The following is a 19,725-nucleotide window of genomic DNA, read 5'->3' on the forward strand; positions in this document are numbered from 1 at the left end:
CTCCAAATGTCTCCATGGGGCCAGGTGACCAGAGGTTTCCAACCTGACTTTTCCTAATGTCTCCATGGGGCTAGGTGAGTCTTGAGGGTCTAATCCTGGCTTCTCTGAACATGCTCATGGGTTCACTGTTGGTCAATGAAGTAGATCTGTATTCCTCCATCCAAGGCCATTGTCTCTTAAACTTTCATCCTGTAGAATGTCAAATCTGTATTCCTCTTGATATAGCCATGGTGCCTTGGCTGTTGTTCTGTAGAGTCTCATTGCAGAAGGATAGAGAACCCTTTTTAAACCTACAGCTGTCCTCCATGCCATTGTCAACAGGTTAGGGGGAAGGTTGGATGAGGTTAACTTTCATTGTTTTAGTATTTAATCAATCTGCATAGTTTGTCCTTCATTATTTTGCAGGTAAACAAGCTGTATGGACTTATACAATTCATAATCAACATATTAGCAAACATCGATTGCCCAATGACCTTCCGATCCTTTCTCCAAATGTAGCAACACAATAAACTGTAGGAGCTGTTATAATAGGTAAACAGCAGCCATTCAGTAATTCACAAACATCTATTCAAGAGTCCACATTCAGACTCATATGAACAGTAGTGTATGTCTCTTGATCCACCAAAGAATGACATATTAATTTAAGAGTCAATGTTCACACTCATGTGAACAATAGTCTGTCTCCTGGCCTTCTGAAAATATATGTCTGTCATAATTAAGATTAAATGCTGTGTTGTCACATTCCTCTAGAGATTACAACTGATGACTGGGATCCATTGGGACCACCAATGAGCAGACACTTTTTTTCTGTCTGAGGAATCCATCTAAAATATTGCTTCTAAAAAGAAGAAAAAAATGGTTTTATTTTGCACAGTTTTGTAAGAACATACGCCTTTTGATTCACTGCGTTGGTCCTGATGCATTTTATTTTTTTTTTATAAGGTGTCACAATAGGATATGTTTTTGATTAATTTTACCAGCAAAACCTTGGCAAAAAGCATTAAAGGGAATCTATTATCAGGTCTTTGCCACATAATCTGAGTGCAGCATAATGTAGCGTGAGAGACCCAGCGATGTGTTATTTACTAGGCTGCTTGCTGTAGATTTTATAAATTCACTGTTTTATCAGAAGGAGATTATCACTAGAAGACTAGTAAACATGCGGCCATATAGTCCTCCATATTCATGAGCTCTGTATAACTCTGCCCTCTGCACTGATTGATAGCTTTATGCCTATGCACAGGGCATCCAGAAAGTTGCCAATCAGTTGTGTGGCCAGGGATATACAGAGCTCAGCATTCAGAGAAGTGGTAGATCTGCAGCAGATAAAGCTGTGATATTATCAAAACTGCCGAAACAGTTGAAAGAAATGATGAGACAGGAAGTGTCTGCTCACGCTCTTTCCCCCATCATTCTCCCTCGGCATCTGACATCGGGACCATGTAGTGACTTCATCGCACGCGCTACGCTGAGATGTGCTGGTGCTTCAGAATGCTCTCTGCAAAGACCGGAGAACTGGGGACATGAGGAGGAGAGGTGAGTATTTTTTTTTTTTTAATCAGTATTTTGTGGTGGCTATAATACTCTATGGAGGACTATAGGGAGTACATTATACTATATAGAGGACTATGGGGAGTGCATTATACTGTATGGAGGACTATGGGGAGTGCAGTATACTATATGGAGGACTATGGGGAGTGCATTATACTGTATGGAGGACTATGGGGAGTACATTGTACTATATGGAGTACTATGTAGAGTGCATTATACTGTATGGAGGACTATGGAGAGTGCATTATACTACACTTTATGGAATACTATTGGGAGTGCATTATACTGTATGGCGTACTATGGGGAGTACGTTATACTGTGTGGAGTACTATGGGAAGTACATTAAACTATATGGAGTACTTTGGTGAGTGCATTATACTGTATGGAAAACTATGGGGAGTGCAATATAAGTATACGGTATGGATAACTATGGGGAGTGCAATATAATATATGGAGGACTATGGGGAGTGCTGTCATGATTCCCAATGGCAGGGACATAGGCAAAAACAGGACTAGCTCTAGGAAGATGGAATCTAAGCTGACCGCGATGCTGAACCTAACGCACAACTACCAGTGGCCGGGGAACGTACCTGCGTTTTATCCCTAGACGTCTCGCACCAGCCGGAGATCTAGCTACCCCTACCAGAGGAAACACAGACCTGGCTTGCCTCCAGAGAAAACCCCAAAGTAATAGTAGCCCCCAACATATAATGACGGTTAGTTAAGAAGAAAACACATACGCAGTATGAATACAGGTTCAGCAAAGAGAGGCCCACTAACTAGATAGCAGAAAATACAAAAGTGGACTTCGCGGTCAACTCAAAACCCTACAAAATACCATCCTGAAATGACTTTAAACTCCGGTATCAACTCATGACACCGAAGTGGTCATTTCAGTTCACTAGAGCTTCCAGCAGCAAGATGAATATAAATGCACGCTGGACAAAAGGTACAAATGATCAAACTTATCTGACTCAGCAGACTTGGAGCAGGTAGCAAGTAACAGAGGAGCTCTGGTAACATTGATAGCCGGCAAGTAAATGAGTGAGAAGCCAGACTATATAGGAAACTCCCATTTCCTGATGGGAACAGGTGCACTGGAGATAGAAGACAGAAGTCAACCAGCACCACCAGTAGCCACCAGAGGGAGCCCACAAACAGAATTCACAACAGAGTGCATTATACTGTATGGAAAACTATGGGGAGTGCAATATAATACATGGAAGACTATGGGGAGTGCATTACACTATATGGAGGACTATGGGGAGTGCAATGTACTGTGTGGAGGACTATGGAGAGTGCATTATTTATGGAGGACTATGGGCCCTATTATACTATGTGGAGGGCTATGTGGGGGGCATTATAGTGTATGCAAGGTCCTTCATACTGTGTGTGGGGGCCATTATGCTGTTTGGTCAGCCGTGTAGGGGCCATTGTACTGTTTGGAGGGCTAGTGGAAGCCATGATAGTGTGGTGGTCTTCGGCCAGTATACTGTATGTAAACCCATTATTCTGCATGGAGGGTTCTGTGTGGGTTACACTTGGGAGATCCTACTGTGTTGGGGTCACCATGCTTTGCTGGGGGAGTTGAGGTGGGGTGTAGTAAGGTCATCACTGTGCATGTAGTGGGTACTGTGGAGGAATTCACTGTGAGGGTATCATACAGTGTTCGTGGGACACTTTTGCTGGCAGTATACTTTATGGGTGCAATGAAAGGGGAATCTAGGGCTTCGGTAGGAAGAAAATTACTCTGAAAGGATTACAAAGTTGTGACATATGTTCCTATGTGACCGCGCCAAATATTTTGTTGTTCTTGTTTGTGGGAGAGGCCCAATGAGAACTTCTGCTATGGAGCCCCCATGATTTGACTGTAAACCCCTGACAGATTCCCTTTAAAAATTGCAGCAAAAATCTGAAACTTAAACCCAGAATATGCACCTAAGAACAGCCTTTAAAATGGTAAAAGACAAATGATCAGGTAGGGGTTAAAGGTGGACATGATAAGGTTTAGAGAAATTGCAGTATTTTATTCCCCATCAGATACATTTTGGGGATGATCGGATGTGGTGTTAGAGCTCAATCGAAACTTTTCCTATAACACTTTTCTTTTTAATTCTTCCACCCGACAGTTAATGATCACCCGTGAAAAATAAAAATCCTAAGCCCCTGTATTGATAGTGGGAGATCCACCGGGGAAGAGGCGCCGCAACCGGGAGTCTAGCGCAACGCCTCGAAAGTGTAAACAGGTTTGATAATGTCTCTTATCTGACAGCTTTCTCCGAGCTTAGATGTTCCGAGTCATCACTAACCACAGACAGGTCGGAGCTATCTTTTTGGCAGTGTCTCCTACTTGGCAGCACATGGAGAATTTCCTTCAGCCCTGTTGATGCAGCAGAACCTGTACAGTGTGTGTGTTTTTTTCTTTTTGTAGTAGAAAGCTAAGCGCCCCATTTATCATGATGATAACTTGTTTAGATTACTGCTGTAGGCTCCTTTCCGTCCAGCATTCTGCTAAGATGGTTGATAGGGTCTCTGTGTCACGCCGGCTCTAAGTAGCGGCGCAGGTGCCCAGTTTTTCACAGATTACGTTGCGGAGATCTCTTTTGGCAGCGGCCACGGTGCAGTGCAGATTAAAGGAATGCAGGAGACGTTTGGTGGAATTCCAGATCCGCAGCTTTAGCACATGACAGATTGTTAAAGCCAAGTAACGGTAAAATGTTAGTAGGGCTCATTTGTTAAATAGGCCCAATCTAGAGCTAATCTATTGTCAGCGTGATATTCGGGAGCTGTAAAACAGGCTGTGTCTGGACGGAGGCCAAGAAGTGTCTCATAATGTAGGACGAGGGCTGGAGGAATAATAGATCCTGCGCCTACGATCTCTGGGCTGAGTCCAAACAAGACTCGTACAGCACATTGTGTCTGCGCTAAATTAAAGTGACTTTCTGCTCGGCACTTGGTGATGGCCATGTGTAACACCTGACAACGCAAATTTAAGGGCTTCTTACTAATTACGCTGAAAGCGATAGCCGGACGAACCAAGGTGGGAGGGAACCGGTGACCGTGTAACACATGGAACAGCGACATTCTGCTCTGTGGCCACGTCTATGCCCACAGACGTTCATCAGGAGGGAAAGTGCAGCCTTGGGGCACAGTACGCCCCTAGTTACGCCCCTGCATTGGGAGGGATAGTGTCCGCCTCAGAGGACCGGTTGGCTCTCCTGACTTGACTGTTTCAGTATGTGTTCTAAATAAAATATAATCTTGCAGCATTTCTTTAAGACCTCTGCATTGTGCTGTTGCTCAACTATTCTTCCTGGAAATTGATAAATAAATTGGTAATTGAGTGTTAGACTTCATATTATGATTGAGTCATCACTGATTGGAAGTGTGTCAGAATTAATTTTTTTTTCTTTTCACATTAATATTTCCAAAAATATATTAGCAGTTTTTCCAATTTCTACTAGGCCAAATACTCGACCCATACGTCCTGTACTTCACATGGACATTGATAGATTTATTTATATAGAAGCAAATATAATTGCGAATGGTGGATCCTGTGTAATCTCCTGTATATAGAGGTGTTATCAGTCATTGTACAGAAGGAGGAGGTGAGCTGTGACATCGCCTATTGTGAATGGTGGATCCTGTGTTATCTACTGTATATAGAGATGTTATTAGTGATATCAGTCTTTGTACAGGAGGAGGAGGTGAGCTGTGACATCGCCTATTGTGAATGGTGGATCCTGTGTTATCTACTGTATATAGAGGAGTTACCAGTCATTGTACAGGAGGAGGAGGTGAGCTGTGACATCACATATTGTGAATGGTGGATCCTGTGTTATCTACTGTATATAGAGGTGTTATCAGTCATTGTACAGGAGGAGGAGGTGAGCTGTGACATCGCCTATTGTGAATGGTGGATCCTGTGTTATCTACTGTATATAGAGGTGTTATCAGTCATTGTACAGGAGGAGGAGGTGAGCTGTGACATCGCCTATTGTGAATGGTGGATCCTGTGTTATCTACTGTGTATAGAGGTGTTATTATCAGTCATTGTACAGGAGGAGGAGGTGAGCTGTGACATCACCTATTGTGAATGGTGGATCCTGTGTTATCTACTGTATATAGAGGTGTTATCAGTCATTGTACAGGAGGAGGAGGTGAGCTGTGACATCACCTATTGTGAATGGTGGATCCTGTGTTATCTACTGTATATAGAGGTGTTATTATCAGTCATTGTACAGGAGGAGGAGGTGAGCTGTGACATCACCTATTGTGAATGGTGGATCCTGTGTTATCTACTGTATATAGAGGTGTTATCAGTCATTTTACAAGAGGGAGAGAGAGTGAGCTGTGACATCTACTGTGATGGATCCTACTATCTACTATATTATTGGTGTTACCTATAATTACAATCTTGTCTGTGGTGATAGAGACTATTGAAAAGTCTTAAGTTACTAACAGGAATTATGAGTTTCGTGTGTGAAAATTTGCAAGATTTCTGGGTTTTTTTATGATCTGGAAAACTGAAAAACAGTTTGAAAAATTTGCAAAATTTTTGCCATTTCTTAGTAAAAATATATATATATATATTTGTTGAGCATGAAACATGACTATCTAAAAGATAAGGAGTTGACAAGTTTAGGATGGTAAGAGTGGGCTAATAAGGCACAATATTTCTGAACTACAGCTGGGAACTATACTGGCAGAAGGGCAGTATACGAGAACGAATGACCCGAACAATAGGGGTGATGGTCTTGACTTTGGCGGCAGAGTCTGGTTGCTGTTCACCCTCCTGGGTAGCTTCATCACCCCTCGGCAGCACTCTCATGGTGATATCCATTACTGGTTACATGTGCGTTGACTCCATCTCCCACCAGTGTAGATGAGCGGGTGCCGGATCCCCCTCTTTACCTCGAACAGAGTAGTAAATGCAGACCCCTTGCCGCCATAATGATAACGAGTGTTTCCTATCAAGCCATTTCATTGGTCGCTGAGGTGGAACAAGAGTTACCAGAATCCCCAGCACTGACCTAAAATCACAATCTGAGAAACATCTGTATTGAATCACATGATGGAAAACAATATTATTTTTGCTTTTTGACTATATGCATTATTTCATTTTTTTTCTCCTTTTCTTTTTTTGCATGGTATTCCGGACAGGAGCGAGATGGAATGAGGGCGATCCTGGATTCATACGACAGTGAGCTGACCCCATCGGAGCACACTCCTCAGCTGACTCGCCGTCTTCGCGATGCCGAAGAGAATCTTCAGAAAATCCATGCGCAGAACGCGGAGATGGAGGTAATCGCTGGTGTACAGGTGGGGGTGGGGTGGGGATACTAGGACAGCCATGACCCCAGACAGACTGGATGATGTTGAGATCAGGGCTTTGTGGGGCAATTTCTTCACTTCCAGGACTCCTTGTTCTTCTCGACTTCAAAGATAGTTTTTGATGACATTGGCTGTATGTTTGGGGTCATTGTCTGCAGAATACATTTGGATCAAATCAGACACCTGTACCTGATTCATGAAAGCTGAGTGAAATCATGAATCATGAAATCGGCATGTATTTTCCAGAATTGAGGAACACCATTCATCCTGACTTCAAACTTAATTTACAGAAATGCAGCCCAAATTTTTCAAGGATCCTCCACCATGCTTCATGTTCCTGCAGTGAACAAACAGCCTTCTATTACAACCATATATTTCACATTTTGACTCATTAGTCCAGAGCACTTGCTGCCATTTTTCTGCACCCCAGTTACTATGTTTTTGTGCGTAGTTCAGTTGCTTGGTGTTATATCCATGTCGCAGGAATGGCTTTTTGGCTTCAGTTCTTTCATGAAGATCACTTCTGGCGAGACTTTACGAACAGTAAATGGGTGTAGCTGGTCCCACTGGTTCCTGCCAGTTCTGAGTAGATGGCACTGCAGGACACCTTCTGATTTTTGAAGGGAAGTAACCATGATGTGTCTTTCATCTGTTGCAGTTTTCCTTGGCCGACCACTACATCTATGGTCCTCTGTGTTGCCCTTTTCTTTGCTGCTGCTTCAAAAGAGCTTGAGCAGCACATCTTGAAACCCAAGTGCTTTGAAATCTTTGTCTTGGAGAGATATTATCTTGTTGCTGAGCACAGTAGTTCCTTGTGACATGAAACGGTCTTCCACAACCTCAGCTTTGTAGCAGTTTGTCTGTTCCTCACCCAGTTTTGACCCTCCAGCACCGCTGTTTCTGTTAATAATTGTGTTACAACCTATATTTGGAAATGATGATCATTACCACCTGTTACTTATACTCCTGACTGTAATCCTACAAAAACCTTGGCTTTGTACAAGTGGACCTCGAAGACCTGATGCTGTGGATTTTTATTATGCATTTATGTTCCTGGGCTTCATCCCTTAATCTCCTGTTGTTTCCAACATGCCATGCACAGCGGCAGAGCGTTAATGTTAGGTTTAGCCCCATCTGCGTGGATGGCGAAACCTTCCTAAACAACAACATTAAAAGCCATTTTATTACAACTCATTTGTCTCCATGTAAAATGTTAATGAATGGAGAGACGCCGGGAGGACGCGCTGACACATTCACTATTTCCCTGCGTTTTTCAGTGATTTAGTGTGACGGAGATCACCATATGTATCCTAATCAGTTCATTAGGAGGCGGATGATGTTGGCGCATCGGTGCCCATATGTTCTCACATTGTTTGCCAGTTAGACCAAAGGCTAAAATGGAAACCTGTTAACTCCTTGACCAACAATTATCACCTTACCCGATAAGCCATATTTTTCTTGTTTTCACAGATAATTGCAACTATTGGCCAAATACTTATTTAGAAAAGGCTCGTGTGCCCGGGAGGCTCGTGTGCCCGGGAGGCTCGTGTGCCCGGGAGGCTCGTGTGCCCGGGAGGCTCGTGTGCCCGGGAGGCTCGTGTGCCCGGGAGGCTCGTGTGCCCGGGAGGCTCGTGTAGCCGGGAGGCTCGTGTGCCCGGGAGGCTCGTGTAGCCGGGAGGCTCGTGTGGCCGGGAGGCTCGTGTGGCCCGGAGGCTCGTGTGGCCCGGAGGCTCGTGTGGCCCGGAGGCTCGTGTGCCCGGGAGGCTCGTGTGCCCGGGAGGCTCGAGTGGAAAGCAGTGGTCTCCTCCAACTGTTGGCACCTTGCTGACACTTATATAAGAGTGTCACCACTTTGGCACAAAGAAGGGCACCGCTTTGATGGTATAACTTTGTGACTTTGAGAAATTCCTTTTCCCCTTGATACCTTTTCTTTTCCGTCTGATCTTTTCTCTTTGGGTTCTTCCGGGCATATGGTCTTGTCTATCAGTGGTGCTTCTATGGGACGTTACTCTTACTTCTTCCATGCCAGATAGCTGCCAGTCTACAACGCTGGTTTCATTGTACTGTCACCCATGTCAGCGAGCCCGGCTGGTGTACAGGAAAGATAGATCGCTTAACCCCCGGCTCTACTCTGGGATGTAGAGAGTGCTGCACAAAATTAAGACGCTTTGTATTGTCAATACCGGTCACATCAGCCGAGCTTCACGTCAAAGCGCTCCACCTCTGCTGATTTATCACAGCCTGATGGAGTGCAGCATTTTATTATCCCCCTTTATCTCGTATTATTAAAAACTAACCTGTATATGTATATATTCTTTAGTTTCCTATTTGAAGAGGTTAGTAAAATATACATTTTTAGTGTAAATTTGTTAACCTAACGTTACTTAACACAGGTAAGATGCAATTCCTTCTGGTTGTTGCACCTGAACTGTCCACAAGGTGGCAGCAAATAATGAGTTTCAGCATCACGTAGCTTTATGTATTAACTGTTTCATATAAATCTACGACCAAAAGTGATCTAAGACTTATCGGGGTGCACATTAGACATTCAGTATGAAAGGTCTTGTTTTTTTTGCTTACTTAACAGGTGGCAAACGACCTCATGGCATCCTGGATTGTAATCTGCCAGCAGTTCTGCATTTGAACAGTAGATGAATATGGTGAAATTAGATCAAGGGAATTCCCGAAACAGCGATTATCGCTGCACACCGCGTTTAGCAAAATGCTCATTGGTCATATTCCTGCATAAGAAGTTTACAGCTTGTTCCTCAGACTTCCCCCTAAAGTGGCTTGATCTACCGTTTAGAGTCACAAACAATGACTATCCCATATTTTTACTACTGTTTATTATAATAATCCACATCACAATATTCATAATTTCACCCATAACTAAGCATGAACGTTCAGTTTGGCAGTTTTACTTTGAAGCACTGGAAGCCGCCGGGGCATCTGTAATTTGGTTATATGTTCTCCCCATGCAGTCAATTATGCCATACTGTTTGCATCTAACACTCGGCGTGTGCATCATGGAAGTGTAACCGCTCTGCTTGTGTGCATCATGGAAGTTTAACTTCTCTGCTTGTGTGAGTCAAGGAAGTGTAACCGCTTTGCTTGTGTGCCTCGCGGAAGTGTAACCGCTCTGCTTGTGTGCCTCACAGAAGTGTAACCGCTCTGCTTGTGTGTCTCACGGAAGTGTAACCGCTCTGCTTGTGTGTCTCATGGAAGTGTAACCACTCTGCTTGTGTGTCTCATGGAAGTGTAACCGCTCTGCTTGTGTGCCTCACAGAAGTGTAACCGCTCTGCTTGTGTACATCACAGCAGTGTAACCGCTCTGCTTGTGTGCCTTATGGAAGTGTAACCGCTCTGCTTGTGTGCCTTATAGAAGTATAACCGCTCTGCTTGTGTGCCTCACGGCAGTGTAACCGCTCTGCTTGTGTGCATCACGGCAGTGTAACCGCTCTACTTGTGTGCATCACGGCAGTGTAACCGCTCTGCTTGTGTGCCTTATGGAAGTGTAACCGCTCTGCTTGTGTGCATCATGGAAGTGTAACCGCTCTGCTTGTGTTCCTTATGGAAGTGTAACCGCTCTGCTTGTGTGCCTCACTGCAGTGTAACCACTCTGCTTGTGTGCCTCACGGCAGTGTTACTGCTCTGCTTCTGTGTCTCATGGAAGTGTAACCGCTCTGCTTGTGTGCCTTGTGGAAGTGTAACCGCTCTGCTTGTGTGCCTCATGGCAGTGTAACCGCTCTGCGTGTGTGCCTCACAGCAGTGTAACCGCTCTGCGTGTGTGCCTCACAGCAGTGTAACCGCTCTGCGTGTGTGCCTCACGGCAGTGTAACCGCTCTGCGCGTGTGCCTCACGGCGGTGTTACTGCTCTGCTTGTGTGCCTCACGGCAGTGTAACTGCTCTGCTTGTGTGTCTCATGGAAGTGTAACCGCTCTGCTTGTGTGCCTCACGGCAGTGTAACTGCTCTGCTTGTGTGCCTCACGGCAGTGTAACTGCTCTGCTTGTGTGCCTCACGGCAGTGTAACTGCTCTGCTTGTGTGCCTCACGGCAGTGTAACTGCTCTGCTTGTGTGCCTCACGGCAGTGTAACTGCTCTGCTTGTGTGCCTCACGGCAGTGTAACTGCTCTGCTTGTGTGCCTTACGGCAGTGTAACTGCTCTGCTTGTGTGTCTCATGGAAGTGTAACCGCTCTGCTTGTGTGCCTCACGGCAGTGTAACTGCTCTGCTTGTGTGCCTCACGGCAGTGTAACTGCTCTGCTTGTGTGCCTCATGGAAGTGTAACCGCTCTGCGTGTGTGCCTTATGGAAGTATACCCGACTGTCATAGTGAATACCCCCGTCATAGAAAGCTTTCCATGATTCCCTATGGACTGACATCTTGCTGTCGCTGTGACAATCACACCTTGATGACTCTGATAACGTGCTGTTCTCTAGTCCCAGCTTGAGTCCCTTTATATTATAAATAAAATTCTCCAGCGTGAAATCTGCTGATGTCGGCCCTTCTGTCCACTCCTTGTTGTCTCTGTATCATCCCAGTGTACCGATTCCTCGCTGCCCGGTGGAGGACACAAGACGTGGGGTGTTGACATCAGCATAATATTGTTGCTGAATCTTGATCTTTTATTGTATTGTGTCTACTTTGTGCTGGTGTTATATTTTATGGGCAGCGCGTGCCCTTTTGCACGACACGTACTTCTGTAGGATAAGCCGTTACCTTTCTGTTGTGTTTATTTTTCTGCATGCCTTCTCTACGAGAACACAGTGTTTGCTGAGATCCCCCCGGATTCTGCCATCTCCACACTTATATTGATAGATTAGACTTCCTCGGCCATCTATTTGGCATCGGCTTTAGTCGTGCATAGCGTTGCGCACGTCCTTTTATTTATCTCCGATAAAGCTCTCTCCCTCGGTCTGCTCCGAACCGGCATCTTCCTCATTAATCTCCTTTGTAGCCATATTTTAATTGCCACGACCAGGGACGGGTGGCAACTTTGCATCTCCGCTAGTGATCAGCGAGCCTAAGGTGTTATCGAAGCATGCTCGTTTGCTAGTCGAGTGTCTTCGGCGTGCTCGAATGCTATGTTCGAGTCCCTGCGGCTGCATGTCTGGTGGCTCGAATAGACAAGAGACATGCAGCCGCGGGGTCTCGAACATGGTATTCGAGCACGCTGAAAATACTCTGTGAGCACCCAGGCATGCTCAGATAACACCTTACCCGAGCAGCTTGCTCATCACTAATCTCCGCCAGTTAGGATCCACGTCCGCTGCAGAGCGGTATTGCTCTCAAATCCCTTTGGGGGTTAATACAAATTGGAATATGGCAGCATTTGTCTTATACAGCGGACCTTGATTGCATTGTACTGGGTCTGTTTCCTACAAAGCAGCTGATTGGCACAAACCAAAATTGAAATTACACCTGTATTGATCAGTTGATATGTGATCCTGTTGCCATGCGTCTGCTTCAGAAAAGATTGCACTTCTGCTCTCCGTTCTGCCCTTTACTAATGCCGTAATGTCTCCTGACACGTGTGTGGGATTTATATAGGATGCAAGACTCTTGATCTGCAATGGACTGAATCCTTAAAGTGAGTGTCCGCCTGGGAACTCAGATATTAAGAAAAGTTTAGACTTATTTAAAAAAAAAAAGAAAAAATAAGTAATTTAAAGCGGTGACCGGTCACTTGTTTTTTTCCGATAAAGCTTCAAAACCCCATAGACATTGAGATCTATGATAGCGTTTGTTGTGCCTGTTGCCACCACTAGAGTGAGTTTACGACATAGTGTTATACATAATACTCCGTCTGCAGTAGGGTCCTAAGCGCCCTCTAGTGGTGGCAGCAGGAAGCCAAAATGTTATCCTGTAACTCTGTGGCTCACATTTATGGAAACTGCTATAAATTTAGCCTGTCTCTAAATTAAAGCTGTGCTAATGAATTGTGTAGCGTTGTGAAAAATTATTCTTAATAGTGATGAGCGGAAGTGCTCGTTACTCAAGTTTGCCAAGGATGTTCGCTCATGAACCGAGTATCATGGGTGACATGTAAGAGTGCCAGCGCCCGCATGTTTCATGGCTATCAGACAGCCACAAAACATGTGGAGACTGTCTGACATACACAAGTTAGCTTTGGGGGGTGGTCGGGTGTAAACATTTAAAGGATCTACACAGCTCTGTTCAATCTGAAGCAGCCGCTACCTATTCAAGAAAATAGCTGATGTGATCGGACAACTATATTGAACAGACCAGAGAATAAACTACCGTAATTGCACAATAGGTGATAGGCCGCAAATGTGAGCGGAGCTGTGTGTATCTTGATGTAGCTGAGCCGTGCTTGTATATACAGCAGTGCTGAGTTCTTGATGTAGCTGAGCTGTGCGTGTATATACAGCAGTGCTGAATTCTTGATGTAGCTGAGCCGTGCGTGTATATACAGCAATGCTGAATTCTTGATGTAGCTTAGCTGTGCGTGTATATACAGCAGTGCTGAGTTCTTGATGTAGCTGAGACGTGCATGTATATACAGCAGTGCTGAATTCTTGATGTAGCTGAGCCGTGCGTGTATATACAGCAGTGCAGAGTTCTTGATGTAGCTGAGCCATGCTTGTATATACAGCAGTGCAGAGTTCTTGATGTAGCTGAGCTGTGCGTGTATATACAGCAGTGCTGAGTTCTTGATGTAGCTGAGCCATGCTTGTATGTACAGCAGTGCTGAGTTCTTGATGTAGCTGAGCTGTGCGTGTATATACAGCAGTGCTGAGTTCTTGATGTAGCTGAGCCATGCGTGTATATACAGCAGTGCTGAGTTCTTGATGTAGCTGAGCCATGCGTGTATATACAGCAGTGCTGAGTTCTTGATGTAGCTGAGCTGTGTGTAAATACAGCAGTGCTGAGTTCTTGATGTAGCTGAGCCATGCTTGTATGTACAGCAGTGCTGAGTTCTTGATGTAGCTGAGCTGTGCGTGTATATACAGCAGTGCTGAGTTCTTGATGTAGCTGAGCCATGCGTGTATATACAGCAGTGCTGAGTTCTTGATGTAGCTGAGCCATGCGTGTATATACAGCAGTGCTGAGTTCTTGATGTAGCTGAGCTGTGTGTAAATACAGCAGTGCTGAGTTCTTGATGTAGCTGAGACGTGCGTGTATATACAGCAGTGCTGAGTGTGCATGAACTGTGCAGTGTTGTGTGTGTATATAGGTGTGCTTCAGAGTGTACATAATGTGTGTGCTGTAGATCTATATGTGCATAATATACACTACAGAGAAACTAACGATAGATCTATTACCGCCTTATTCTACCATAGGACATTAACGTCTCATTCCAGCAGGTTTCTTGTTATTTTTTTTCTTTTTATTTCATTAGTTCTCACCTATCTCTAATGTATACTCAGCGTGTGCACTGTAATACTTATCGCTGTCTCCTGCCGTTTCCAGCGCTGCTCCGCTCCCTCTTATGCGTCGTGTGACCTCAGCTCTTTCTTGCCGGTTCGTACTGTTGAGTTTTAGTTCCTCTCTAAGGCTACTTTCACACTAGCGTCACTTGCTGTACGTCGCAATGCGTTGTTTTGGAGGAAAAAACGCATCCTGCAAAGTTGCCCGCAGGATGCGTTTTTCTCCATAGGCTTGCATTAGCGACGCATTGTGACGTATGGCCACACGTCGCATCTGTCGTGCGACGGATGCGTCGTGTTTTGGCGAACCGTCGGCACAAAAAAAGGTACATGTAACGTTTTTTTCTTGTGCATCGTGTCCAGCCATTTCCGACCGCGCATGCGCGGCCGGAACTCCGCCCCCTCCTCCCCGGACATTACAATGGGGCAGCGGATGCGTTGTAAAACTGCTTCCGCTGCCCCCGTTGTGCTTTTATTTCACAGCATGCGACGGGCCCGTACCGACGCTAGTGTGAAAGTAGCCTAATGTAAATCTTTGAGAGGCTTCTTTTTAGTCTCATAGATTTGCATTGAGAAAGTAACTTCCGGTCCGCAGAGAAGACACTGTACTGAGCCAGCTAGTCACAACTGCGGTCACATTGTCCGGGAGAGGAGCGGAGCTGAGCAGGAAACGGCAGAAGACAGTGACCGGTAATTGTTTGAATGCATGCACTGTATGCACATAGCGGATAACCAACGGATAGTGTAAAGAGGCAGATGTCCCGCATGTGTAATGAAGCCTCCATGTCCAACGTATTTATAGTCCATTTCATCAGATTTCCATTGAGTTGCTGGATTAGATCGCACCTCCACCTGTCTTTAACCCGCATTTCTACCAACACGCCTGCGTTTCCATTTGCCAGGTAGCTGATGCCTAATGTCACTGTATACTTGTTACTAATGAGATTAAGAAAAAATAGATTAGATCTGCAAATAAGCCGAGGCTTCTATGGTCTGTGACTTTTCTCTAATTATTGTTTGAACATCTGCTTAAATGGCCAGGAACACGGCATTAGTTGCTTGGTTAATGAGACCTGCCCACGTAACACAGCTCGTGTGCAATCTCGACTATAAGAACCAGGAAACTTTTACAAATACATCAGTATTTGTCTTTTATAGGGAGAGAGACCTAAAGGGAAACTCTGCTTTTATTCAACAGTTTGCAAAGTATTTCCATGTTAGATATTTACACACGGCTGATACAGTGTCAGGACTCTGAACATTTTTTATTACCTTTTTGTGCATTACTGCCCTTTTCCAAGATGGCGTCTTTGGTCTCATGTGCACTGTGTCTTCCTGCTATAAAACTCCACTCCAGCCTTCAGTTTGTGCTAGAGTATTCTGCCTTGCATCCAGCTCCTGACCTCTGATTACTCCCTGGCTATATACCTGCTCCTGTGAACCTGTGTGGTGATCCTGTTACTCTGCTCTGAGTTCCTGCTGCATACACCAGTTCCAGTAATCCTCCTTCATCTGCTGCTCGTGTTTGCTTCCATCTGCATTTGCTGGACATGTAAGCTGTTTCTGCTCTGCAAGAACCTGAGACTATTACCCAGGCCTCCCTGGTTGAGTTAAGATATTATTTGAACTGCCTTATAAGCATATCTATCTGGTTGTGGACTAAGCAAGGACTTATTCGTGTCAAGTATCCTCAAGAATAATTGTGCTTCATAGACTTTCTGCGTGATTGCATTTTCCTCTGAAGTTTCCTATAGACTGCTGAGCTGCATTTGATATTTGCGCTAAGAGTTGTGGACTTGAGTTTCTCTCTGCACCTGTTTGAATCACCGTGTGATAATATAGACTTTACCACTTATAAAACTGTGTCCTGTAGTTGTCTTGTTCCACGCAAAGAGTCTCCTGAGTTATCCCCTATAATTATTACAGACAGGCCCCACCTTTGGTGCCAACACTGAGATCGATCCCCACTGTGACTTCAGGGGTTGCTGCTCATGCCTGGATTCCAACATCTGCTCCTATAGTTTGGAAAAAATGCAAAGCGAATCCTGCTATTTTTTTGAAACTCCCATAGAAGTGAATGGATGGAGCAACACGTGTTCAGCCACCTTTCCATTCATAATTATCGCTAGGAAGGGTCAGAACCCAACTTTAAGACCCATACTGTAGATAAGGTGGCATACACGCATCTGTGTTTCCGAAGCACGGACCGGCCAAAGGTCTTTTGACATTGCACTCTACATCCTTACAGGCTGTCTGTAAAGGGCAGGAGGCCAGGATCTATATGTGCTATCAGAGCCAGCATGGCAGAGAGATGTGCTGGATCTTCACGGACATCAGTCCTGGTGTAGTTGGGACTTATCTGGCGTTCTGTTGGACTTTACTCCCTTTGGCACATGGTACGGAAATCGACACCCATAGCATATTTGTCTCCCTGGGTTTCGGCACCATTTATTCATGCATCAAGTGGTGAACAGTGCCAAAGACGTTGCGTCCTCACATACCCCCTGGGACGTGTTCATGACTGGCAGGTCTCGTGTACGTATCCTGTTAATTCAACCCTACCAATCGTGCACCCATCCTGTGGGAGGACGTGATGTCACCGATTACTTTACAGCTCCCTAATTGTTCTCTATTTGTCTTTACCTAGGGATCTGCCAGTGTCTTCAGCAGGGTTCTTCAGAACATAATTAGAGTTACCTTAAAGGGAACCTGTCGTTGGGATTTTAAACCTTTAAATAAAGGGAATATGTGTACGGGGGCTTTCCTGTCGATTAAATCCATACCTTTATTGTAAAAATCAGTGTTGTAGTTTATAAGAAATCTAGCATTGAAATTGTCTGTGCTTCAGGGTGTGGCATTGCACTTGCAGTTCTCCCGCTGGCTGCCTCACTGCTGTTTCAGTGACTCTGTTTCCTTAACAAGACCTCTCGCCAGCGCAGTCAGTGCCTGTAAGATTCTCCTGTCATCACTGGACCTATTGTGTCGATCTGCACATGCGCCGCCCCAAGCACTGACTCTCTGTCCTGAATAACAAAGTTGGGGCAGGTCTGCTTTTCTGTGTTCCTTCACTGTAGGCAGACATAACAGAGAGGCAAGCTTTCATTTTGGGGCAGTCAAGCCATTAGCTGGAGCAATGCATACAAGTAAGTGAATGAAAGTTCCAGCACTTATTATGCTGGTAGATTGCTTAAACCATTGAGCCATTCACTGACAGAAGATAGGATAGCAAGATCGAACATGAGAATCTGAACAGGTCTTGCACATATTAGATCGGTATGTGACCAGAAGCGGTTTTAACTTGTGCACGAGGACAGCTAGACCATGCTTTTCTATAGGGTTTGTATAAAAGTACAGGTACGCTGTCAGTTCCTAAATATAATTGTTGTGGTGGCAATGGACCTTTAAAATACTATAAGAAATATTTCCTCCGTTGCACGACCCAGAAGGCCGTAGCTGTGAGTTTCTCTCGACTTCATTCCTCCAGTCGCCTCATTTACACTAATGCTCCACTGAAATTTCTCCCATCATATCTGTTAAATTACTGCGCGTGATTTATAAGAGAATTATGGAGGCAATTGCCAGTTGCGCGGCCAGCTTACAAACGCTGTGTTCTTTAACATCCAGCTGTGTAATATCACCTAAGGTATACACCACCGCTTTAAGCATATTAAGAAGCGATTGAAAACCAAATGCTAAATGAAACCCTGATGCGCGTTTCTGATCTCACCGTTCTGTTTTATAATCCCACTCTGTTTTGGAGTCAACGCTTTTATGGATTTCAATACTATCGTCCTGCCAGTAATTCGGGCAATATACTCTTGTGATTTGTCCCATGTTAGGAGTAGGGAGGACTGTATGAACTTTTAAGCCCATCCTTCCTTTTTTTCATTTTCGGATTCTTTTTCTTCTCCTTTTCTCTTCCCAAGAGTCAAAGCTATGTCGACATTATGTTTTTTTTTGTTTTGTTTTGTTTTTTTTTCGTAAGTGTTTTGAAATAGCGGGAAAAAAAGTCCTGCCAAAAATGCCACTCAGGCCCTACTCCCAGGATTTTAATGTAGGGTAGCCAGCCCCCTTTAATCCTCATTCCAGGTGCACTAACAGTTAAGTGTTATATTGATTTAGTGCTGGAACCAGTGGTGCGGCCATTTTTCCAAGGTGGCCCAGGAGCTGTTTCCAACACGAAAATATGAGGTTGCGTGTTGCTTGTGCTACTGAGAGTGGCCTACATGTGCTACCATGGCTGCAGCGTCTCCAGACTTGTCTCCCATTGAGCACATCTGTGGCGCCATTGGTCGGCAATTGCAAAAGGAGCTGCCAGCAGTGGATCTTGACGAATTTCCCAAAGCGCACAGACCATTACTAACCTCTCTGATAGCAGCCAATGCTGTAAGTGCGGGGATTCTGGATGCAGCACTCATACTGGATACTGAATAAATAGACATGTTTTGAAAATTCAGTTTACATTTTTTTTTTTTTATCATTTGCATTGCTGTAACATGTTTATCCATCCTGTGATTTCCATCATTCCACGACTTTTCCTTCTTGTTATTTTAATTTATTTCCATGAACACAGCGGTGGGGGGGTCTTTATGGCAACCCATCAGAACTCTGCCATCATACCGCAGAGGGGCCAATGGGCACCCAAATTGACACGTCGCCCGGCTCATGACAATTAAATGCTCAGTCATAGATTGATTGGTTAAAAAGCAGTAATCGGAGCTCCATTCGCTTCTGTTAGCAGGTGCTGGCTGTATAACACAGCCATTATGTGCTGTGTATGGGGCACGCTCATTTCCATGCACCCGCACTTAGCACATGCCGTTCATATACATCGGATTTTTGTAAGGGGTTGAGGTTTTATTGTGAAAGTTGTTAATCCCACAGAAACACCCATAGCAAAGCGGTGCACAACATCTGAATGAAATGGGTTTCAGTGGTTGAGCAGCAACACAGAAGAACCATCATGTACAATGCCAAGCATTGGATGCTGCGGTGTAGTCAGCCGGCAGCGGGAACTTGTTCTTTGGAGTGATGAATCGCCTCTCACTATCTGGCAGGGTGATGGATCAATCAGATTTTGTCTGATGCCTGGAGATTTCTGCCTACCAGAGTGCATAGCCCACATGTAAGAAGTGGTGAAGGAGGAGGTATAATCAGATGGGCCTTGAGCTTCCTTTAATTTGATGTCTCAGCCTCATATTTCTTCTTTTACTTGCTAATTCCATTGATAAATAACAGATCCACCACACTGTGGTCATTGTATTGTGACAGTCTGTTCCATCGGTCCTCCTGCAGTATGGCTGTGGCCTACAATCATCTCTGGAGCGATGCAATCTTTTTTTTTTTTTTTCTTATGCGATGCGATGTCCTATGTAGCAGTCAACACTCTATAGGAAGTGAGAAAAATTTCCTATAGAGGATCTGTATCTGCATGCTTCATGAAATAGATT

The 19,725-nt window shown here is 44.7% G+C and overlaps 1 protein-coding gene across 1 annotated transcript in view; it reads left to right on the forward strand.

Annotated features, from left to right (window-relative positions):
• MAD1L1 (mitotic arrest deficient 1 like 1) overlaps positions 1 to 19,725 on the forward strand; it is a 696,770-nt gene that overhangs the window by 223,284 nt on the left and 453,761 nt on the right. The window contains exon 12 of the mRNA XM_077274781.1: positions 6,715 to 6,855. Within this exon, the coding sequence (XP_077130896.1) occupies positions 6,715 to 6,855 (141 nt within the window). The remainder of the gene's footprint in view (positions 1 to 6,714; positions 6,856 to 19,725) is intronic.

The sequence above is a fragment of the Ranitomeya variabilis genome, chromosome 7 (assembly GCF_051348905.1).
Source record: "Ranitomeya variabilis isolate aRanVar5 chromosome 7, aRanVar5.hap1, whole genome shotgun sequence".
In the NCBI taxonomy this organism is placed as follows: domain Eukaryota; kingdom Metazoa; phylum Chordata; class Amphibia; order Anura; family Dendrobatidae; genus Ranitomeya; species Ranitomeya variabilis.